At 41.8% G+C, this 24,916-nt stretch overlaps 1 protein-coding gene across 1 annotated transcript in view; it reads right to left on the reverse strand.

Annotated features, from left to right (window-relative positions):
• Nucleotides 1–24,916, reverse strand: part of CHCHD6 (coiled-coil-helix-coiled-coil-helix domain containing 6) — a gene marked incomplete at its 5' end in the record, with an annotated part of 112,378 nt that overhangs the window by 60,005 nt on the left and 27,457 nt on the right. The window contains 2 exons of the mRNA XM_009082501.1: nucleotides 14,265–14,348; nucleotides 19,774–19,794. Of these exons, the coding sequence (XP_009080749.1) occupies nucleotides 14,265–14,348; nucleotides 19,774–19,794 (105 nt within the window). The remainder of the gene's footprint in view (nucleotides 1–14,264; nucleotides 14,349–19,773; nucleotides 19,795–24,916) is intronic.

Raw genomic sequence — 24,916 nt, forward strand, 5'->3', positions numbered from 1 at the left:
GGAAGAAGAAGAAAAAAGAGAAAGCAGAAAGAAACACTGCATTTATATGAGGTTGCTTTAAAGCACAATGTTCTGTGAGACTACAAATAAAGCATTAGTAATTCTTTAAACACAGACTCTGGAAAGTAAAAGCACCTTCAAAGAGAAAGGCCATAAAATGCCAGCAGGCAACTCAGGCTTTCTGACAAGGACAGCAACAGCATCATGAAACGTCCAGATTAACACCAGAACTGTTGGAGCAGAGTATCGCCCTGCTCTCCTCCGAGCTGGAAGTTTAATATAGGAGCGAGAAGTCTGAGGTGAGGAATTCACAGTAAATGCCCAAATCAATTATACCTGACAAGTGCAGGTAAACAGGCTTCCCAGGCATTGATTAAACATCAAGAGTTTTCAGCAGCTGCTTCAGAGGAGTCCCACACCTGGCTGACCTGCACAGATAACGTGGTGCCCATGGCATTAAGGGCATAGCAACACCTGCTAAGTCCCTGTGCCTGTGCTGGGCATCTGCACAACTAGTCCCACAGTGATATCTGGTCCTACAAGCCCATTTGCCACACAACCAGGATTAACTGTGAGATCACAGGATGCTGCCTCTAACAACTGGGCATTGTCCAACAGGAGTGCAGAGAATCAATGCTAAGGGAAGGGGAGAAGGGAATTGCCAGAATATCAAGAGTGCCAAGGAATGCAATAGAAAGTTTCACTCAGAGGATGACCAGCACTTCCGAAGGGGAAAAAAAAAAAAGAAGGGGGGAAAAAAAAACCAACCAAAAAAACAGAAAATTGGCAGCCATCAAGTACTTGTCATACATTAAAAAAGATACTAAGTACATTCCCCTGTCAGGCCTGTCACAGGAGCTTATTTCAGGAAGGGAGGAACATTATAGCTAAGGTTTGATGCCGTCATGCCAAAGCTGGTATTTGACAGAGCCTCCAACAAAACTCCCACCACCTCGGACAGGCATGCCGCAGCTAAAACTCCCAGCTTTCTCTGCTAAGAATATCCCTAAGTCCCATTTATAAACTGCAGCAGTTGGCCCACTTAACAGTTCCTGTCCCAATTTTAAAAAAAACCCTAAGTTAAATTCATGACCCCCATCCTTTTCCACAACAGGTTGTTATGCAGTCCAGTGCATTCCTGGAGCAAGCCAGAAAAGGAGGGACCCAAGGCAGCAGGATGTACAAGAGTACTGGAGAACACTGAAGAAAATGCATCACATCCATACACTTGAATGGGTAAAGGAACTGCAAGGAAAAGAAACAAACAAAAACCCACCAAAAAACAGAAGCAAGCCAAAGCCTGGAAGTCCCACCCCTCCCAGGGTTTTTCCTCTACCCTCAACTACAGATTATTCTCCATGTGCAGGTTCCAGTAAATCAAGCTTTGCTAAATAACCCCGACATGTGCAGGGCTGAGAACCAGCCAACAAGCAATGATGAGATGTCCCTGGAATGATTAAGGAAAACGCAGACATCTCTCAGGCTACAAGGAAGCCTGTTGTACTCTCCCCTTAGTGCATATGCAATGCTGCAAGCACTGTTCTGAAACCTCTGATATTCAAAGGCTCATTTGGTTGACAAGGAGCCTGTGGATTCGTGGACAGATTGTCACACAAACTGTCAGGTTTTTAGAGAGACTATCAGACCTCTCTTTGCCTACGTTATGGAGCACATCAAAGACACAGAAGATGAACCAGACGCAGACTGCACAGATCTGACAGAATGGTGGGTGTACATATTCAGAATACTGTACTGCTGGGGGGGGGGAGGCTTAATGTGAATAATCAGGGGCTGAAAGTTCCAGAAATGTGACAGTTTTTGGCAGCGATTCCCATCTTTGCATTTATTTATCGAAGGGAGAAAAACTGCCATACTAGAGGCAAACTTAGGAGAGGAAGAAAAATTGTACCAGCAGCAATTTATTTTGCCACCATACTTTTTCTTTATTATTATTACTCCCAGAGCATTTTCTGAAGATATTTGTATTTTCAGTCAAGGTTCTCTCACTATGCTTGCAGGCTCTCTTCCCATTTTATCCTGTAGGAGAGGCTGGTTTAATGATTACAGCCAAAAAGACCGCTAGGACTTCACAGGTCACTGTACATGGTTAATGACACAGACAAATCCACACTTCCAGAAGGGCCTGCTGGCTCACGGCTCTGTCTGGAGATGCTCAGGAGCTCATTATTCAAAACTTCAAGCTCAAGTTATGGGTAATCAGCACATCTGAAGAAATACACCATACCCTGACAACCAAAAAGTGAACAGACAAAAGTTATTATAGAATATACTAACCTTAAGCATTAAGGTCTCACTTTTAAAATGGGGACAATGTTCACTTATCTTCCAGTGAGCTAGAAACCTCAGTTAATGAATACCTGGAAAAGGTTCCCAGCTCCACAGCTCAAAAACAGTATTACAAAGGATAACTTTATGCCATCTCCCTTCATTAGTAATACTTGGGCAAACATTATAAAGCAACAGTATATTTATTTTACAGGTGGCAAAAAAAAAAGTTATTAGGCTATTTCTACAAAGAAGTATGATTATTACCTAAAAAGGAGAATAAAATGTAGAACAGAACACTGGTAACAAGAAAAATAAAATGTCCAGTAGGTTTAGGTGAAATACCCATACTGTTTTCATGAGCCTGAAAGAAATTCACTTATAACATTGTTTCAGAAGCCTTTTCTTGCTACAAAGTTTATCAGCTACAGCAACAAACCCTGGATAATTAGGATGCTGAGGGTGCTTATGCCAAACACAGATTCCTTGGGCCTGACTTTACAATGCCACTGTCACATAACCTCCAGTTCTCCCTGCAAGCCATCAGTTATTCCAGAGGAAGGGACACGAGTATCTTTTTATATTTATTTTGCTATTCAAAAGATTTAAATTCTCCACACAGTAAACAGAAAATAAATACAATGTTTATCCTAAGATAAAAAACCCAAGGAGGACAAAGGAGAAAGGATGGTAAAAGGGATAAGAAATCAGAAAATACTTGTAAACAATTTCCTTTCCATCATTTGACAGTCTCATTGTCTCTGCTCTTAGTGATCTCTTTCACATGTTTTTTAACAGAGCTGTTTTGCCTCCTCTGAAGAGGACAAGGCATTGAGGAGACACCTCTGTAGCTGGCAAAAAGCTCACTAAGTCTCCAAAGAGAGGTCCAGAAGGACCACAGACCACCAGTCAAGGTGCAGAGAGGCATTTTCACAGTAGAGCTATTGAGCCATAAATATTAACATGAAAATCAAACACCCAAGGAGAGCAGGAGCAGCCACACAACTGCTTCATTCTCATACCCTAGCAGAGACCACTGCTTTGGTCACAACCCTGCAGCATGTCACCCGTGGCCTTCAATAGCTTTTGGTCACCACCAGCTCAGTATCCAGGCAGAATCCAGGCAGAGGAAAGGGAATGAGGCATTTCTCACTTTTACCCATTACAGAATAACAGGAATAATTACTTATTAACATTAAACCTGAAATATACTGCCTTGCTGCCAAGGCACCACGGGAACAGAACTGGAACAATGTCACATGTATATGCTGCACCACACACCCCTAGATGCAAGCTAAATCCACTCTGAGTTTAATATCTAAACACCGTCTCTGACAGCAGGGAATACTACATGTGAACATCAACAGACCTTGACCTTGGGACTAAATAAGGAGAAATAAAAGTAGGCTTAAAGTGCCAGAAGAAACATTTCGGTCTAAGCATCCTAATTATCCAGGGTTTGTTGCTGTAGCTGATACACTCTGCAACAAGAAAAGGTTTCCGAACCAGTGTTATAAGTTTCAGGCTCATGAAAACAGTATCAGTAATTCACCTAAATCTACTGGACAAGACCAAATGAAAAATCCAAGCCCCTCAGACGGAGACAGCCTGAGCTCAGGCAACAGGAACACAACGAAGGGATAGACCCAGACTTCTGCAGGGGAACAACAGGAGGAGATAAAACTAAACATCACAAACATTGCAGACCTGGAGACAAATCCTCTCTCCAAAGAACAAATGAACACAAAATCAAAACCCAGCACTGTCTTGTTTTCAGCCAGCAAGGACAAACACTGTGTTCCTCACTGGGACACCCTGTGCCTATCACAGAAATCGACAGCTAGGACACTCTTATGGGGGATTTTTTTTGTGCTTCCTGCAACAAACCCTTGTGTCTAACTGGAGGAAGAGTTATCTCAGTGCCACACAAATGAATGATTAGCCATCAGGCAGTAATGGCTTTTTGCTGCCGCGAACAGAAGCTGCATCTCAACAAATGACCTAAAGGTGAAAGGTCTCATATACTACACTTAATTCCCTAAACAACCAAAGGAAATTTTGTGGTATACATAACTACTATGAAAAATGAAGTTAAAAAATGCATGTACATGCCCAGGCTGGCACACAATACAGCATTTTTACACACCCATATGAGTAGTTTTCTCTGATGAAAGACCACTGTGCAGCCAGTTCAAAGCTTGCTGCACGTCAGGGCAAATTAGATGATTTCTGTGTACTGTCCAGCACATCATGAGACATCTCTAGGGGAAAAAACCAAACTCAGAACCCAGGCACTACTCAACTGACCCAGGCATGCAAACTCACAGCAACCTTGCAGCTTGAAATTATGTAAGAAAAAATTTGGCTCCTGTTCAGAAGAATGGGGAGGGCGAAAGAAGGAGAAGGAATTAAGCCTTTTTTCTTATTAAAAGACTTGAAATGCAATAATTGGGAAGGGAAAGGAAAGCTAGGTCTTCTCGTAAGATAGCCTAGTTATTACAAGTCTTCTCAAACCAGAGGCTTAGAGTTTTATCTCAGCTCCCATGTTTCCTTCTCCCATCTTTTGCTCCTCTGTGGCCTCTTGGAGACTGGCACAGATTTCTGGATCTGTGGCCATTCCTCACTGTCACTGCCCTCCACACAGGGCAGCAACTTTCACCTTTTGGCCACTCCACTGGAGACCACCTACCAGGGCAACCTCCTCTCCACATTTGTCAGGGTTTGACTCTCAGACAGTTCTAGTTCATGTGAGATATATGTTGACTATTTTTACTAAAAACAACACAATTTAGTCATTGCTTCATATTTATTTACAATGGAGCTGGAATGCAAATGGGGCAGCCAAGTAATCTTCCTTACAGTCAAGGTGTTTAGTGGTAAACTGTGACTGGGATCATTCTTGGTGCAGCAGAATGTATAGGCAAACCACCAGCTAACCCTGAAAACAAACAAAACCCCTCATCATCCTGGGACTGGGAGATACAGCGACAGGCACAGCAAACACCATTTGCAGTGGCTCAAGACCTCATGGCAAGCCTGATGGTACACATCTATTTAAGAACATTAAACATGTTATTTACAAGCTACTTCTGAGTCACCCTGGTCTCCTGGGAACGTGCGTTATATGTTCAAGAAATTGGAGTAGCTCTTTTATTTATGTTTCTTTAAAATGACTGGCAGATGGGGAAAAACCTTCAGAGAAGTGGCCCCAGGCTGTCATGAAACATGTATTTAACACACCCACAGTAAACTACTAAACACACTTCAGAAGGTACAGCCGCTGTAAATACGGAGTAGTTCCTTTTTTAAGTCTGATCTCTGGACTACTTAATTCAGCACAAATTTTAGATGTTCTGTGGAGTCTGCTCAATTTAACAGAGTAATTATTAGCCATATTTTCCATTAACATGATGACAGCATATTCTGTAAGGGGAGAGCCATAATTTTAAGGACCTTCCCAAAACGAGCCCAGGCGTTGGCTTTATTTTTAAGTCACAATAGTAATGCCTTTTTCCTGCACATGTGGCAGGACCACTGTGGGCTGAAATAGAAATCTCAGATTCCCTAAAGTCAGGCTCTTACACAAGTGGATTCCATACGCAGAGGGAAGTTTTGTCTACCTGAAACAATTTCCAAGGCTAAGTCTAAATCTGAAATATCCCAAGAGAAGCACAAACTTCAATCATCCAAATCCCAGCAGACACACAGGCTCCAGCCTAAGGTCTGGAACATATTTAATCAATTCACTGTGCTAACTCTCTACAGTTTCATAAAATAGCCAATACTGCAATAACAGGGCCAGAAATTAATTGTACACTGGTTGGTGAATTACACGGAAATCACAGGCAGCACTGGTATTTATTGCAGCAGGGTGATGTAGTTACTGCTGAGTTACAACTGCACCACAGGAAAAATAGGTGAGACACAGTGTGTGCACACATGGAGATGTGTGTGTATGTGCCTGAGAGTGTTGCTTTCCATTAGACAAATAGCACTGGTTTTACTGGTAACAGTGTTACCTATATATGCACACACATATATATACATACACACATATACACACATTTATAAATACCATTCTGCTTACAAACAAGCATGTAAACAGCACAAAGAGGAAGGAAATAAATTTAAACTATTAGGTAGTAAGAAAATGAATGAAATTAAAGGAAAATTGGGTTGAATAAAAAATGGCAAGGGAGGGTGAGAGAAATATTAGATAATGGGGAAAGCTCTCAGAAGTAAGACAAAAGCACCTCTTGTTTTGCTCTTTTTGGACTAGACTTGACAAATGCTCCAATGTTGAGTTCTAACAAAGAGACAAGATCACATTCGAGGTCTTTTTGTTCTGCCTTTAACACATCTTCATAGTGATACACTGATGAGACCAGATACCAGATTGTTATCTAAATTCAGCTGCTAAATTCAGTGTTAAGACACTAAGTTCAAACCACACATTGCCACATTTATTTCACAAGTCGAGCCTGAGGATGGATTCCTCCAAGATGAAGCAGCCCATAAGCATCATTCTCTCCCTCTGCAAAGGTACTCTAAATGCCAGGGAAACAAAATCACCGTAAGGCTCTGACAGTTCACCCTTCAGCACACAGACTGCAAACGCATCTCTGCACTAATCGCGCAGACTGAAGAGGAAGCAAACACTTAGCTGCTGTTTGCATAGAGGCTGCTTGTAATTTGATGTAATGTACTGTACATCAGTCAACACATATTGAAGAGCGAACACACACACTGCAGAGAAGGCAGAGAGGCAGCGCTGACATCTAACACATTTTAGTTACCCTATTATAGATGTTCTTTGAGTTCATCAAATTACCAATCAATTTATCTGATCTCTAAAAGCTGCTGTACTGAGGTATATTAACTACTAAACTTCACAGGCTTTCAGCAAAAAAGCCATTAAATGAGAGAATTGAGCGCAAGGTACTGGAAGTCAGTTTGTGTCTTGGCCAACGGCAACAATGAACCAACCTCTCCCTGCAGACAGGGAGACAACAGAGGAGCGTTAGTCGCCTCTAGACGCTGTTCAGCCCTAGTGGATACCAGTGGAAAGCAGAAACCAGGGATGCTGTCCTCCCTCCTCCGCCCCCAGCATGACATTTAATGTCTAAGAATAACTAAAAAGAGGAAGAGGATGGGAGGTTGGAACCAGTTCAGATGACAATTTCTGGTTTGTTCCCTTTTCATTTTGTTCCCATTCAGAAATTTAACGCACACAGAGGACAGGATCTTCAGTTCTCTAAATATCAAAGGCTGTGCCCTGAGAAACTGCTAGAGCCACTGCTGCCTGAAAGGCAGTGTCCACACAGCCTGACAGGCAGTCTGAGCCACTGGGAAGTGATCTGGATGATTAGGATGGATCTTATCAGCCTATTTCAGAAAACTACACTGGGGTAATCATTCTTGTAATTCTTCTTGTGTTCAGAAGATTAAATCAACAGTTTGATGAACTGGATGCTTTGCTATACTGCTCCACTAGCCTGAAAGACAAACTTCTTTTTTCGATCATAGCTGTGGTAGGTTCACAGAAAGCACTGGTGGGTTTGTGAGAGGAAGGGTTTGCAGCAGGGGCACAGGATGAGAACTGGAAAAAAAAAAAAATTGCAAAGAATATTGTAAGGCTCAATTATGGAGATGGGGACAAGAAATTCTTCTGAAAGGGACACACATTTTTTGAGACCAGAACTTCATTTCACACTATCTGTTCTTCCTCCAAGTAGCCACAGCACTGGCTACAGCAATAAGCTGGTGGTTGGCAAGACAGTGGCTGGAGGCAAACAAAGCAGCCCTTACACACACAGCAACAGCTCACCTGCAGCCCCAGGACATTACAGGTCATTTTATTGAGAGAGCAAATGGTGTCAGTGACACCTGCCAGGACATATCAACTCATTTAGAAAAGGGCACTGAATCTTTAACTCCCACTGAGAGTGCAGAGGGTTCAGTTGATGATAACTCCTCAACACAACTTGCTTTTTCAAAGGTAGGTGAGTGTTCCCTAGGTCCCATGGATACAGACAAGCCTGAGATCCCAACTCTAGGGACAGATGCCTCACTCCCTTCAACAAAAATCCCTTGTCAGCTTTGCCAGGTGACACCAGTTTGTGCAGGCCCCTGGGTCTGCTTAAATTAATGATAAAGACCCAACTCATTATTTCTGGAAGGCTTTTTTTTTTTTCCCCCCAGTTTTCTATCACTTTTTTCTTGCAGAAACTTTTATTAAGACAAGTTACTGGCCAAAAAAACATAGAAATGACAGTGGACTTGCATGTAGAGGTGACCTTGGTGCACCAGAAATGGGAGACAGCTCCAAGAAGAGGATCAAGGCCAATAAGAATAACAAACAAAAATAAGTTCGCCTCCCATTCTTTACACATCCTAAATGCTTTACAAACATGAATTAAACTGAAAGTACAAGGGCAGAAAGAGATTAATTTAAACAAACTAAACAAGGCGAATGCCACACACAAAATTACAAGATTTGTGAAGCTAAGCAGAGAAAAAGGTGCAGCCAACCTTATTAATACAAAAAAGGTATGTATTCAATGCATTCCTTCCCCACTCGCACAAATACTCTGCAGCTTATGAATAGCTCTTGTGCTACTTACTGCTCTGAAAAACCACAAGCAGAAAAACGTTGCATATTAATGTACCCACTGCTCACAGTCGTCCACAGCCACCTAATAAAAGATAACGTGGGAGCTGGAGCTTAGAAAAATCCAAACAAAGAAGAGGCATCATCTATAGCAAGGAGTTTCACTTCACCTGCCAAGATTACCTTCAGCCTTTTGCTGCTGTTTTACACTACTCCAAAGAGCTGCCCGTGTTTTTGCTATTCTGTAGCACTGCCCTGAGCTTTTGTCAGGTTAAACCCAGAAAGAGGCCAAACAAATATTTACTTGGGAGAAAGTATACTAATACACTAAGTGAAATCTCCTGGCATCTTAAGGGTTCCAGGAGAGACTGCATTTCTTTCTTATCATACTTTTTAAAGGATGTTTCTACAACTTGGAGAAAGCAGGACAAAACTTATAAAGAATCCTTAATAAAAATCCCAGTTCTGAGCAGTATTATATGTTAACTATTTACACCAAGCTCCCTCCATCTCCCTCCCTGCTTCTCAGTAACAAATAAATGCATGAAAGAACATCATCTTAAACTTCTCAAATTGAGTGTTTTTAAGGTTTTCCTTACAGATTATTAGGTCTAACTCTCATTCTTTCTACCCAAAGACACACTACAGTACAAAATCTCCTTCAAAATGACTGAGAGAAGACCCACATTTTGTAAAACAATTCAAATTACATGGATGAGATGTAAAATTACTCTAACAAGCCAGAGTTAGAAGTTTAACTGCTTATAACAAATTACCCAGGTCTCATTACTGGATTACTTATTGGAGATTAGACAGTCACATTGGAAACACAGGTGTGGAATGGTATGTCTGTACCACCAGCTCCAAACCCTGCAATTACACACAGTCATATAAGGAATACATCAGTTCAAAGGATCTATTCCCTCTAATTTTTCTGATTACTAAAATATTTCAGGCACTCCAAAACAAAAACACACAGACAACCCAAGGGACTAAAATAGGAGTCACAGTGAGGAAGATCAAGGGCATTACCAGTGTCCTGATTCTCTGCAAGGAATTTGCTCAATAAAATTTGATTGAAAAAAAGTCTAAAAAGGATGCACCACACTGCAGGCAGAACAAAGCCTACCACCCCCTCCCACACACAACCCCTGACAAACTGATAAGGAAGGGTGCAGTGGGAAGAATACTCCCAGCAACTTATCCCAGCATTGCTCTAATCCCAGTACACACAGCTCCTTCATGCACTGAAGTCTGTGCTCAAAACAGCTGAATGCTGCCAGCAGCAGCAGTGCATGGCATTCGCTCAACACAAGTCAGAAGTGCAAATCAAGTGTCAGGCACTACAAAGAAACAGAAAACCAAACAGTGATTCTGACACAGCTGCCATACATGCTCATGGCCCACACACATCCTGAGCACTGCGCGCACACTCCTGGTTCACACCTCGCAGAGAGCATTAAATAGATGTGGAAGAGGTCCGAAGACAACCAGCCAGGATGATCAAAGCACTTGGGACAAGCACCCATAACCTTGTTCTGATCACAACCACAGAATGGGTCAGGTCAGTTGAAAGGGACCACAGTGGGTCATCTGGTCCCACCTCCCTGCTCAAGCAGGGCCATCCTAGAGCACACGGCACAGGATTGCATCCAGACAGTTCCTGAGTGTCTCCAGTGAGGGGGAATCCACGACCTCCTTGGGCAATCTGTTCCAGTGATCTTACAGCTATCCCTGGACGTTCACTTTCAGTCACAACCAGGACCAGCATACTGAACTAGATGGATCTTTAGCATGACACAGCATTGCTGCACTCACTGTCTCACTTCTTCCACTGCTTTAGTAGAAGATGTAAGGAAAACCCCAAAGCTGAAACACTGAAATTATTTTTTCATACATGCCTTTTCCTGTGAAAATTTTAATAAGACTGTCAGGAGGAACTGAGTTTCTCAAGATCTATTTGAAATAAGGTATACCCATAGTTCATCTCATGCAAAACTAAAGGCAAAGCCTTTTTAGCATTTTTATAGCTTTACTGTTTCACAACACTTTGCCCTCCCATTATAAGCTATTCCATCATATAGATGAAATAACTGAGATAGATGGACTAAATAATTGTTTCAAACTCCCAAAAGAGAAATGGCTATTAGAAAATGAGCAGGTTTTTCCTTCCAATTCTGTGCTCTGTCCAGTAGATTACAGTACTCTTTCAGAGATTACAAAATAAAAGGATAATGTATTCACACAATCTGCTGCATTCAAGGCAGCTACTGAGTTCAATTCTGGTCAATACACCTCAAAGACAGAGCTGCAAGGGGGAAAGTGCCCAAAGACAAACAAGTAGAATGAGAAACCTGGAAAAAATCATTCACACAAGCAGAGGCTGAAAAGGGAAGGACTGCTCAGCTTAACAGGCAGGTAAAAGAGGGTACAGAAGTCCACAGATAATGAATAATGAAGATAATTCCTTTTATCTCTTTCACATAAAGGATATTAAATGAAGAGTATTTGAAACAGGTAACAGACAATTTATAGAGTACATAAGTTAACCTGTGGCACACACTGCCACATGATGTTGGAGGCACAGAGCTAAACAGGGCTTCAGAAACAATGCCTGAGACACACAGAAGAATGATGGCAGTAATCCAAGTTCCATTACAGTGAATAAAAATACTGAATGAAAATAAACTCCTTTACAGCAGGGCATGTGTCAGCCTCCGACTGACAACACTTTGGAACACTCTTCTCAAAGCTGCTCTCCCAAAGTTTTCTCTGTGGTTTTGTTTTGGTGAGGCTTTTTTTTTTTTTTTTTTGCTTCTTCCTTCAAAGCCTTTGCAAACTGACCACTGTCAGAAGGAACAGGACAGTCTCCGTGTTTGACTCACTGCAGCAGTTCTTATGTTGTCAGAAGTATGGAACACAATTACTCTTAGCATCCTACTGAGAAGGTACTTGGTTTTGAACATCAATAGTTCAAAACATCCTTAAAAAACAAATCTCCAAGTCTCCTACTGCTGAATTCTGTTACCATGCAGAAGTGGCGACAAAGACAACCTGGGCATAGCAGGGGAGCAAAGAGGGGAATTCCTGACAGCCTAATGCTTACAAGGGGAAATGTCAGCTTGCTAACTCTGCACTGACCCATCACATTCATCCACTGCCAGCCCAACACCTCTGAACTACCAGTGACCACACTCCAAGTGAGTGTCCCCTCTTAAAACACCAGAGAAAGCAAAGAGCTCTATTTCAGAGTTCTTCCCCACCACATCCCCTTGCTGACAGCTTTTTTTCCAATACAGACACACGTATACATAGATATATAAAAATATTTCTCAGCCTGAGTCGGAAAGCTTTAGCACAGTGGAAGGAAAAATAAATAAATAAATGTCAAGGTCTGCGTGTATTCAACAAATAAAAGCAGAATTATATAAAAGCAACAGCTAATAAAAAAGATTGTTCTGTGCTGCATTTTCCATCTTTCCAACCATTATAGGAATAAAATTATCCACAGAGAAGATCAAAAACCTTTTTCAAAACTAATACAATTAAGCTTTATTACACTGTTTCAAGTACATTTCTCTCCTCTCCCTTCTAGCCCCCACCACCTCCCACTCCAATCCAGACTAATGGTTGGAGGCATTCTTCTATTTTATTACCAGCAAAACGCTAGTGTTTAAGGGTCAGAAACTATCTAGTGTTTCAAGAGAGGAAAGAAAACCTGTTCTTTTCATCTACTCGCTCTTGTACACATAACGACTAGAAGATTGTTTCTCTGCAGCTCTGCAGTTTGAATAGGACTGTGGGCAAGTCACTTTACTCCCCTGAGAAGATCCAGCACTAAAATACTCACCGCATTGTTTAGAAGGTGTCCCTGCAGCAAGGGACATGGGCTTGAAAACACAAACTACCACAAAAGATTTCAAAAGGAGGACAATGAAGCCTGAACACAAACTTCTCCCCACTCCACTGTCCATAAAGGACAGACACACATACAGGTTTTCCCTGTAATTTCCGCTTCATGAAACCAGATCCGGAGAGAAGAGCATAATAGAGGCACACAGCATGAGCCCAAGAAATTGCAAAAATTCCCTTTGCGTATGAACATATGGACAACTGTGATAATTAGAACGATAGCTGCTAGATTGTTTGCAATTCCACTGAACAATCCCCATTATCTAGAAATAGAATTTAAAATCCAAACGCAACACTGAGTGCTAGTTCTAATAGTTTATTTTTAATGAACTGTATGGATTAAAAGTGTTGCAAAATTGTATCATGTGAAATTGCTCATGGGCACGTTATGCCATTGATGGCTTAAAAAAAACCACTGCATGGACAATCATGCAGTAGCAGGGAATGAGAAGAGGAATAGATATGCCAACAGTTTCCTACCGTTTCTGCAATTATGTATTATATAATCTGCAATTTTCCCCATGTTCCATACTCACCATCATGCTACACGTTGGTAGTAAAGCTGATTGATTTCTCTGCCTCTTTACAACACACCTTTTTCATTGTTTGCATTTCTTCTTAGTCACATAACACAACTACAAGTCGAGCATATGCAGCTCCCTGTCAGGAGGTTTAATTGCTTCAAATTGGAGAAGATTATTCTCCACATTTATTAAAAAATAAAGACTACTTATAACATTATTTCATTTTGCCAGGAAGTGAAGAACACATTAGTTCATAAGGAACAGCATGGCTGCTCCTATTTTTATGGCATCAATTTTTAAAAACTCATCATGGTAAACAATTAAACAGAGAAGCAAATCCCACGTTTAGGGGAGAGATTCAAATCCCTAAATGGATTTTCAAAGGTCATTTCAGGCTTAAAAGATGCTTGACAGTGTCTCTTTAAATCATGTTCATTTCAAAGGCTTATCCAGCGAGAAGCAGGCAGTGCACTGCAGCACTGCTCTTTGAACTGTTTGGCTCCCCAGAGAAAAATAAATAATAGAACTTTAATTCATATTTATAGCAAGATTTATGTTGTGGTGGTTTGGGTTTTTTTTATTTAGGAACAAACAAAAGCAATAAAAAACAAGGTACTTGTTTTGGTGTTTTTCAATTTAGATTTCACCTAAAGCCCATAGTGAAAAACAAAATAAAGTTTGAAGTACTAGAAATCTTTTTTTAAAAATCATCCAGCTAAAAACCCTTTATCATTCTAATGCAAGCTGCTCAAAAGATTTGTACAGCCTTTTCCATCACTTACATAAGGGGTGGGGGGCAGATAGATACTGGGAGCTGACAATTGCAGGTTTCAGCACAAGGTTTCTTGGTTCTCTGCTCTTTGGATCCACATGGACCTGCATCCAACCCCAGTGGTACACAGAGGCCACAAATAAAGAGAACTTAGTCTTACCTTCCTCTCAATACGAGCCAACTGCTCTTTATAGAAGGCCTCTTGTCGCTTCAACTCTGCCTCTCTGCCTTCCAGCTCCACAGCCTGGGAAGAACAACAGTAGAAGAAGAAATTAAAAATAAACAATGTGAGTGCAAGGAAAGCACATGGGATAGAGACTGGCAGGAACTAACAAAGTCGTTGCTCAGGATTGGTGCATGGGATCCCTCTCAGTGGAACTACAAACCTTGAGCATTGCAGTTCACTTTGGGTTATCCCCAGAAGTTTGAAATGCTCTTATTAGTAACACACTCAAACTCATAACCTTGATTTTACTACTTCTTACTAAATGAAAACATATAATCATAGAAATGTGACACCTTCCTACTGCCTTTTGCAGAACTGCATCTTATCTGTGCCTTGGTTTATCCATGAATCATGACAGTAATTATTCCGAAGTTCTCCACCTTACCTTACCTTAAAAAAATAAAAAATAAAAAAAAAGCACCAACACAAACTCCAAACCTCATATCCTCCACTTCATAAACTCTTGCCCCTTGCAGTGTCAGAATACTTCTAAAGATTTAATACTTTCCTAAAACAGATATACTAAGTGTGCATTTCCCATCAGCACCTTTGGAGTTCCTCTGGCTGGGTGCTGCAGACTTGGAGGGGAGGTGAGTGTCAGAGATATTATCCTCCATCTTCTAAAGTATAAGTGTGACACTTCCAAAACAGCAAATCTGGTGTACAAGCACATGCTTCAGAATAACCTGATCATCAGCTAAGCAGTGCTCAATTAAGAATGGCACTTGTTCTTCATCCCCCATCCCACTTCAGAAATCTCAGGGGCCGCATAAAACATCAGGAGGCAGAGGACCTTTCAAAATCTGAATTATTAGCCTGTTTGACATGGACACAAACTCTGCCAATCCATAGCGTCCCAGCAGCATTACTCTTAACTTCTAATGATGATGGTACAACCACAGAAAATGCTGGTCCAATATGATTAAGCAGCTGGGACAGAAACATCCCCATGGGCTCAGACCTGTCATTTTACAGCCAAAAGGCATTGCTAACGAGAAAAATTACATCTGAAAGCAAGTTGCTGTGCATTTCCTTCTTTCTGTTCCCCTGCTGATGGAAATACAGTGGCATAATAGGGCTTAGAAGAGATTTTAAACTAGACAGTGTGGGATGTTCAATCAGTATGCAAGCAAAGGAGTACATGAGATAGGAGGGTTGTAAAGGTGTGGTGGTGTGTGTTTGTTTGTAGGAAAAAGAAGTATTTTGGTTTCCCTATCTGCCATCCCAGCCAACAGTGCTAGGGTAAGGAACAAGCAATATAGACTCATATCTAAATCCTCTCACTCTCAAAGGTACTTGATTAAATGGAAAATCTCTCGCTTTGCCTTAAGCAGAGCTGCTATATAAATTCCTGCCTGCAAACCAGCTGGAATAGGATGGGGAGAGGGATGAGAATGAGCTGCCCCATACATGTAGCCTGACAAAAGAGATATCACAGCAACAATGGGGCACTGATGGGTACTTCATAAGTGCCAAATTTATTATCATTTTCTGATAGGAAAACCCCAGCTGTCCCTCTGAACCAATATCCATCTTCTACAGAGAAAAGGACTAAGCATTTCAAATAAACAGGTGTAAGAAGGTGGGGTGGTGGTCTGATGGATGACCAAAGGACCCTGATTCTCCTGTGGATTTTCTGCATAACACCCATAAAATCACAGTACTAAATAAATGACTTGCATTTCCTTAAGGAGAAAATTAATACGGAAAAAAAAGAAGAGTAAGGCAGTACTGACTCCTCTGCACGATTCAGATGGAAGGTGCTTTTCATGTGAAGGAAGGAAAAAAAAAAGAAAAAGGAAGTCAAATGATGAGTTCTTAAAAACTCAAGAAAGTTTCTGCTTAATCTAAACAGTTTAATGATGTGGCAGTGCGAAGTCTCCAGGGATAGCAGGCTATCCTGGAAGCACCAAACCAAGACATGTAAAAATACCAGTGGGCAAGAGGCTTTATTCTGTTTCTGGCAAGACATGGATCATGTATCCACACACCCACTCATCTTTCCACCCTGTGAGCTTGCCTGACCTCATTCACATTCAAAATATTTACCCATACGACACCTCTGGAAGGGAACACAAACCAAGTACCTAATCTCTCAAGTAGGGCGCTGAGATGCAGACAGGTTGTAGGTGTGCTGATCTGTATGTTGACAACCCACAGACTCCCAAGCAGACCTGACTGGAGCTGGGATGCCCACAGTGAATAATGTCTCCACCACACCAACGCACCCTGCAGCAGACATTGTTAGTCACTTCTCGAGGGTCTTGCAAAACTGATGTGTAAGAACCAAACCCAGAACTCCCAACTGCAGATTACAACCTCAGAATATTCCCCATTCTTTCCCCAAAGTAATTTCTCCCATATTATCCCCCATTATGTCCCACTTCTTGCCCAGAACATATGATGAACCAGAGGCTGAAGAGAAAACTTGTACTCACAACACAAACATATTTTCTATGTCTTGCTTGTTTTCAAGAGCTGCTGATGTTTCAGCACATTGAAGTATACTAAGAAACGTTCTATTTGTGACAGATCTGCTTCAAAGTTGCTTTCTGTTTCCCTCTATCCCCAGCTGTTATTACTAGAAACTTTAGTACACTTTATGATGATGTTTGAAGTATGAACGGTACAGTCAGAGCATGTGTCATTTGAAATATTCACTGTTCCAAACTGGGTTAGGCAACCAGGGACATTTTGAATGAATAAAGGATACTTATTAAGAGCTCCTCTAGTCCTGCTGCTTATTCCCTACCTGAAGTCAGAAGCCTGTGATGTCCCAGACAGAACTGGCTGCTATGGAGATGATTACAATTTCACAGGGGATTGAGATTGCAGGTGCCAAACAAAGCATCAGATACACTTTTCACAAAAATGTCTTTAGAACTAAAGAAGGAAGGAGAAGGGAAGACATGCATGATAACACACTGGTGTGAACACCATATATCAGAAAGCTGCATTTCTCTTCCACACCGCAGAAGCTACATCGGAGTTTGAACATATTGTGCAAGAGCTGACCAAAGCCCAGAGATGACATCTAAGAAACTGGAGTGTAGAACACACCTGAGAGTGATGTCCAAGAAGTACGAACACAGAAACAAAACAGAGAGAAGGAAGGAAGAGCATACGCAGCTATAGAACACAGGAATGCACTCAAAACTTAGGAAAGTACCATGGGACCTATTTGCAAAAGAGCATGTATGCAACCAGCAACTGTCCTCTGTACAAAAGTTAGGTGTAAGATACATGCAATAAATGCTCAAGAAGCCCCTGTGATGGCATCAGGAGTTACAAGCATTGCATTCTTACCAAAGGACAGTGAAGGCATGTTATTAACAAGCTACTACAGCTTCCATGGGCACAGATCCATGGACTGGTTGGGGGCTCTTTCAAATTCCTCCTATGCTTTATCTTTACATTTTTTCCACAGCCCAGAGTTGCAGGTTATCTCAGTGCTGCTCTGAATGGTGACAAAGAGCCAGGACAGAATCATGTGCAATTCTCTGCCTCCTTCTCTCCCTTTATCAAGCAACCCATTTAGAAACAAACTGTGCAAGCACATTTCCAAAGCTATGCATTACACACTGGCTCAGCTAAAGAATTCAAGCACTGGCCTGCTAGCTGACAGGCAAGCCAAAAGAAATATTTTACAAGCCTCCTAATTGAGGTAATGAAATATTATTGGTTCATTCTCTATGAACAAAGCCAGGCACTCTTAGCCTTGTCCTGAACTGACACCAACAAGCCACACATTAGACTGTGCAACTGATATTCTAGAGCTGGGTTCACTCTAGCTACAACCCTTCCCAAATTAGCTTTGGCTTTGCCCCCCCCCCCAAAAAAAAATATCACCAGATTTTTATTATTTTTAATCACAGTCTCTTCTCATCACCTTGTTAAACAGGAAAACTAGGAAGGAAATCTGTTTGGAAAAAAAAGGGCTTCTTGGCAGGGTCAGATGACAGTAGGGAATGTGGCACCCAGGAATAAAGTGCAGCAATAGCACAGCCCACAGCTGATGGCTACCATCAGGCTGTCTCTCTCAGCAATACTGCTGGGATTCTGGGATTTGGGAAGAGGGCATGGAGGAGACTCTACTGGAAGACAAAAAAACCCACCCCTCCCCTCTGCAAAGGGCAAGTAAAGCTAGAGGGAAAGGTCCACGCCTCAACCTATAAAGAACGTCCTCAAAGGCAAGTCACAGCATTTGGCAAGATTATTGCAAAAATATTTATCTCCTTGGCAAAACACATTCACCACTGACAGACGAACCAGCGAGATGATGCCTAGATAATCAGTCGGAAGCAATCCAGGGATATAAGCGACAAAGATAAAGGTCCTTAAGTCTATCAAACGCCTAGTTTCTACATCATTCTTGGCTGAGAGGAGTTATCAGCTTCCCCCAAAGGTACCCAGTAACATCTCTGCAGCACCACAGCAGAGATGTTCTGGCTGAGCACCTCAGCTTGCCACACTTCACAACTGCAAATTCTGATACCTCATTCTTTCCCAAGTCTCTTCCAGTCCTGGTAGCAGTCCAGGTGGCAAGGGAGAAAAACAAATGCTATTAAAGACTCCAAGATGGGAAGCAGGAATTGACAGGAATTCACTACAGAGCAGAACGAACTCCAAGATTAGCTAGCTGGAGTGTTCCTGACCAAGTCTAAAGGGAATGACAGAGCTGAAAGGGCAACACTGAAAGAGTAAGAGGCAGTTTGTGCACATTATGCCTGACAACGAACACCAGAACTTCACAGGGAGGCTTGTACCAAACGCTTAACCACGGGGGAGCCTTGACTCAACCTCCAGCTGTATCAGCAGAAATATCACCATTACTGTGGAGCTGTCTGCAGCCGCTGTTCCAGACACACAAGGCCCACAAAATCCCTGGGGTTTTGTCCTTTCTCTCATCAGCAGGTGACTTTGCTTTAGAAACTAGTTGCGACTCATGGCCATAAAAAGCAGTACTGGTGTAACCTTCATTTCCTCCTGTTTCTACTGCTCTCTTAGCCAACAACACACATCACCAGACCAAGTTTGGTTTCAGCAGCTGTAAGCTACACAAAAGGAACCAGTGAAAATCTTTATGGAGGAAATAATATGCAATTTTCTAGCTGAACACCTTTTAAAATGAACTAGTTGCGACTCATGGCCATAAAAAGCAGTACTGGTGTAACCTTCATTTCCTCCTGTTTCTACTGCTCTCTTAGCCAACAACACACATCACCAGACCAAGTTTGGTTTCAGCAGCTGTAAGCTACACAAAAGGAACCAGTGAAAATCTTTATGGAGGAAATAATATGCAATTTTCTAGCTGAACACCTTTTAAAATGTAATGACAGAAAATAAAATCCTGCATCTGTGCTCAGCAATAACAATCTGTACGCGCACAGTAACAACATGACACTTGGAATAAGCAAGATCCAGACAAAAAAAGAGAGCTTACCCAGGCGTCCAAATCCTCAGGCTTGGAATAAAGAGAGCACAAGAGAGAAAGGAAGGGAGAGAGAAGAAAAAGAGAAATCAGTGGTTTATGGAGACTGCCTGCTGCTGCACAATATAGCTTTTAGGATGATGAGTTTAGAAAAGTTCCTTAAAAATGACAAGCGTCTTAAGCAATGCAGTGCTGTCCCCTGTTGGGAACTGTGCTGTTAAAGCAAAACAAAAGCACATGCACCCCCAAAAATAAAGCAAAGCCCCTACAGGATCCCCATGTAGGGTGGGAGCTGAGCAAAGGCAGCTGAGAAACAACCAGTTCCAGGGAGCCATGCAAGATGCTGCACAACATTAGAGAGGCTGATATGCACAGCCCTCAATATGGCAATGCTGGGCAGACTCAAAAGGAGGTGGTCAACAACTATGCTCTTTCCAGCTATGTGCAAAGAACAAGTATCCTTTTGCCCAGGCATTTCTGAACACACAAGTTGATCTACATAGCAAGTCATCTTCTTCCACGGACAATTTCAAAGAGTGCTTCCTAACAGAAAGCCAGCTGACTGAACAGATTTCCAACCAGATCCCCTTTCATAGGCAATAGAACACATCTTTAGCGCACAGTCCAAACCTCTGTTAAACCCAAGTTGCCTCCACCTGCTCCTTCTTTGTGCACAAGCCTATTTAAGTGTGGAGACAAGCAGATAAAGCAGGCTGCTGTATTGCCTCTTCTTTACTTATTACTACTTTTTACTTACACAGTAACCCAGCAGCAGCAAAGCAAGTACAAGATGATAAACATTTCATGCCCATAACCACCTCCTTCTGAAGCCAAGGCATTTATGAGGCAGGCAGAGCTCCCATTTGCTGTCAAGGGCTGCAAGCCTTCCCTGCCTCTCAGAACTACCTTCAATCAGCAGCACATTGGCTAAGCAGGAGCTTCAGAAAGGCTGGCGTATTTTATTATGATTATTTATTTGAGGGGAGCTGACAGGGCACAAGGAACTTTCCTCTTGGTCACAGTTCAATGCAAGAGGGAGCAGACAGTAGAAGGTAATATGTTTATGGGATCTGCCATTGTTTTAATAACACAGAGCGACTACTTCAGGTAACTGAGGGATGATGTGTCATCAGCTATGTGCGTCATCCATCCTCATCCTTTGCAGCAGCTGAGAGGGCTGAACTGAACACCTACAGCTCGACTGGGGGAAGCCAATTCCCTCCTTTCTGCAGACAGGTTTGATAGAGCAGCATCAAGTCCATGGCCAAACAAACCAATACACAACAGGTGTTCACTAGTAATCACTGACCAATCTTGACAAAAACCTGATTTGAATAACATTTTTCTTCCTGGTGATTTTTACAGGCACGACAGATGTGTTAGCTTTGTTTTTATGTTTCAGCAACTGCAAGGCTGTCCATCCTCAGCAGATAGACAGGAGGAACATGGCACTCTCTATGGTGCCTGTTATTATTTCTGCAGGTAGGTCATGCACACCATTAACTCTTTACTGGATGTACATCTGTCATCCCTGGGTGCCCGAGCCATGAACTGACACATTCCTGGTGGACAAACAAACACTCGCATGACAAAATGAACACGAGGTACTAACTCAGTGGCACTGGACAGCTGCTGAGAAGAGAGCAAGGAGACAGAACCAGCCCTATCTCCAACAGATGCTCCACAAGAAGCAATGCACAGCAGCAGAATTAGGGTTTTAAGGAACATAACAGTGTTACTAATCACAAAGTAATCTCTTCTGCAGGTACTGCCAAAGGCTTTAATTTTGTCAACTTTCAGGAGGGGGAAAAATTATTACTCCAAGAATAGACAGACACACCCCACTGAATGGAAACGGGGAAATTAAAACATGTGTAGATGCAGTAGGACATATTGCTGCGTTGGGGAAAAATTACTACATTTGGTGAGAAGCACAGACTAAATAAAATATAGTAATAAAATAATACAAAAATGAAAACTCAAGAGGGACACTGGTTTAAGTTTTGCTACCTCCTAAGTATGTGCCAAGATCTCTTTGCAAACCTGCACTTACCACCTTTGACTGATAACAAAAGGCACAGCCTGTCCACTAATACTTTTGAAGTTAAAGCAACCTGTTTATAAAACAAGCAATATCTGGTTTCCATACTTCCTAACCAAATGAGCTTCACTTCCAGCTCCCAGATGGCAATGAATGTGAGTTTCAGAATTCCACCCTGGGACAGAAGTCATCTTTTAGCACCCTTGGTCAATCCTGCTAAAAGGGTTCATTTCTCATCCAGGTAACCTACTGTATAGCTGAATAAATACTGGACTTAATCATCTGAGGTCAAAAACAAATCAAGATATCCCTCTTAACTGAACCAGAGGCAAAAGGTTATTGAAATGGGATCTCAGACCAAACCAGCAACCTCTGCATAGGTATTCATATGGGAGGGAAAGATGACACAGTCCACTTGGAGACTCTGGCTGGACATGGGAACTATGAAAGTAATGCATTTGTGCTTCTGAGAATTTCACATTTGAGCACTGATTGTTCAGGCAGGAGAAGGTTACACTCCAACTTCCAATGGAATAAAGAACACAGTGCCAAATTACTATTTCACTCACAAGGACAATTCCCAACATCTTTTCCCAAACCCACATACCACATCACCCTTACATGTCAGGCACACCCCTCATGTCTGTCATGGTCTGGACAACTGTAAAATGGCAGTGAACAATCAAAACCTAGTTCTGCGATTGGCAGGGAGGGAAGAAGGGATCAGCACAGTAAGACAAGCAGCTTTAGGAAGGGCAATGCCTTTTTAACCTGACTGGAAACAGCTTCCCCCCAATATCACTTACCTTGCCATGATCAATAACTCTGTCATAGAACTAATTTCATTGTAGTGTGACCAGTGACTCAGGAATCCAGACTGCCAGCTTGGTAGAGATCTCCTACTTAAGAACTCAACACAAAGTATTTTTAGGGGCACTGCCAACTTTGGGAGTGGAAGATAGAGTGGGAGATGCGAGAAATGAGAGGCAGCAGGTGTCCAAAACCCAAGACAGCTGCTGGCAACAACTTCTGCACTCATGACAGTATCTGAAGAGCTCTGCAGCACATATTCTAACATCTTGATGACCAGACTTCAGCTCTGAATGAGCAAAGAGTAATTTCTTCTTAAAGTAATAATCCAGCTCTAAACTTTTCCATGATGATAGGAATTACATCATTTAAAGAATGTATCTAGACATTCAGTATCCACTCCAGACCCTTAAACTCTTCCAGTTTAGTGAAAAATGGAAGCAGTATCAAAATGAAATGTAATGAGAGTCTGCGATGTAACCAACTGACAAGGGAGAGGAAGGAGGAAGAGACAGTGAACAGCAATCAGTTTTGAGGAAAGGCTGTGATGAGATTGCTCAACTCTAATGCACACAGAGCATACACAATTCCATAAACATGAAGATGGGAAGCAGCCGAAAAACCCTCTGCCCTTTTATGTTTCAGGGACAACTACACTCCTAATACTTATGGTACTGCTGCAAATAGGTTTGCAATGCTGACAGTTGATGGTTTTCATTTAAAACAAAATAAAGAGAAACCTATTTTATAAAATCCAAAGTAAACTATCTGCTTTCATTGCTTGCTTTAATACTTCAGCCCATTTCCATATTCTCCTTTTCCCATCCCTACCTTCTATACATACATACTTACAGTTTTCATTTTGAAGGCTGCCAACAGAGAAGGCATTCAATGTCTACAGAAATCTTGCAGAGATAGGCTCTCCAGAGATGTGTACTCAAGATGCTTATGTCTGATAGCAGGTGAGTCAACAACTTTCTAAATTCCTACCTCCTTGCTTAAATTTCTACTCTGTCTGTTAGACTTAAGAATCTCCAAGTCTCTGACCAAATTAGCTAAAAAGAAAAAAAAAAAGCTCAAGAGAGGGCATCATGAAATTCTGTATTAATTATGACTTTCTAGCCCAGAACATATTTCAGACCCTACTGAGTCAATGAGGTATTTCTCATAAAGCTAGAAACAAAGGCCACCCAACTCTTCTTGGATTATTTCTAGCTCATGATCATTAATACAGACTCCCATTATGCTAGCCCAAGGGTGGCATATGGCTTTCTAGGGATAGGACAGACGGGGGGAAATAACAGTCACGCATGCCTACATCCCATCTCATAGCTGTGCATGCATATGGGGACAGAACTTTCTCTTGCCAGATTCCTAAATACCAAATATATTAGCTTCCGAGTCAAACACAGTACTTCAAACACAACCACTGTTCTGTACAAAATCCAGATGACATGTATAATCAACCCATGTGCCCCCAAGCAGTAAAAATTATGAAACCCTGTGAGTTCAGGAGGAATTCCCTTCCCACATTTGCTCCCAGACACTACCTGCAATTTTTACCTGCTTGTGAACAAAACAGGTATTTATAGGCACCAGCCAATGGATACAGGTTGGCATAGTACAGTAAATACAAATTTCCTGCCACAAGATTAGAAATCTAATGTTTTTATTTTAAAAAATATCATATCTCCAATACTATAAAGTTTAAGAGAGATGCATTTGATTTTGGGGCTGCTTTTTAATGCAGGTGAAGACTGTCTTAATTACACACTTGAGAAAGAAAATCCTTGCAAGCCTTCAGCCACGGTTATGCATCCTCTGTCTGTCTCAATGAACTCTTCTGCAGGTGGAAAGTCAGGTGCACTTTTAAACATCACAGTTTGTTTTTATCCCCTTTGACAACCCTGTAAAATTTCCTTTTCTCCCTGCTCTGTCATCCCATGCATACACCACACTTCACACAGCCTTGCAGGGTTCTGGGGGCAGAATCCAAGCTACCAGTTTGCCAGGATCCATGTAGGAAAGACATAGAATAATCAACATTTAGTACACATCAAGTGAATTCCAAAGCCTTTCTGAAAGGACCACAAAAAGCACAGGGGATTTAAGTTAAAATTAATGCTCTGGAATAGTACACATACACAGTCATGCTTGCAGTAAGGTGTTACCTATGGAGTAACATGTGGAACAACTAATCAGAGACCGCCCAGGCAACTGAAGACATAGAAGTGAGAAACTTCACCACAATCTCCCTCATTTCTATGATCACTGAAGAGACACAGGCAGTCAGCACTAAATTTC

Source organism: Acanthisitta chloris, unplaced genomic scaffold (genome assembly GCF_000695815.1).
Source record: "Acanthisitta chloris isolate BGI_N310 unplaced genomic scaffold, ASM69581v1 scaffold12889, whole genome shotgun sequence".
NCBI lineage: Eukaryota > Metazoa > Chordata > Aves > Passeriformes > Acanthisittidae > Acanthisitta > Acanthisitta chloris.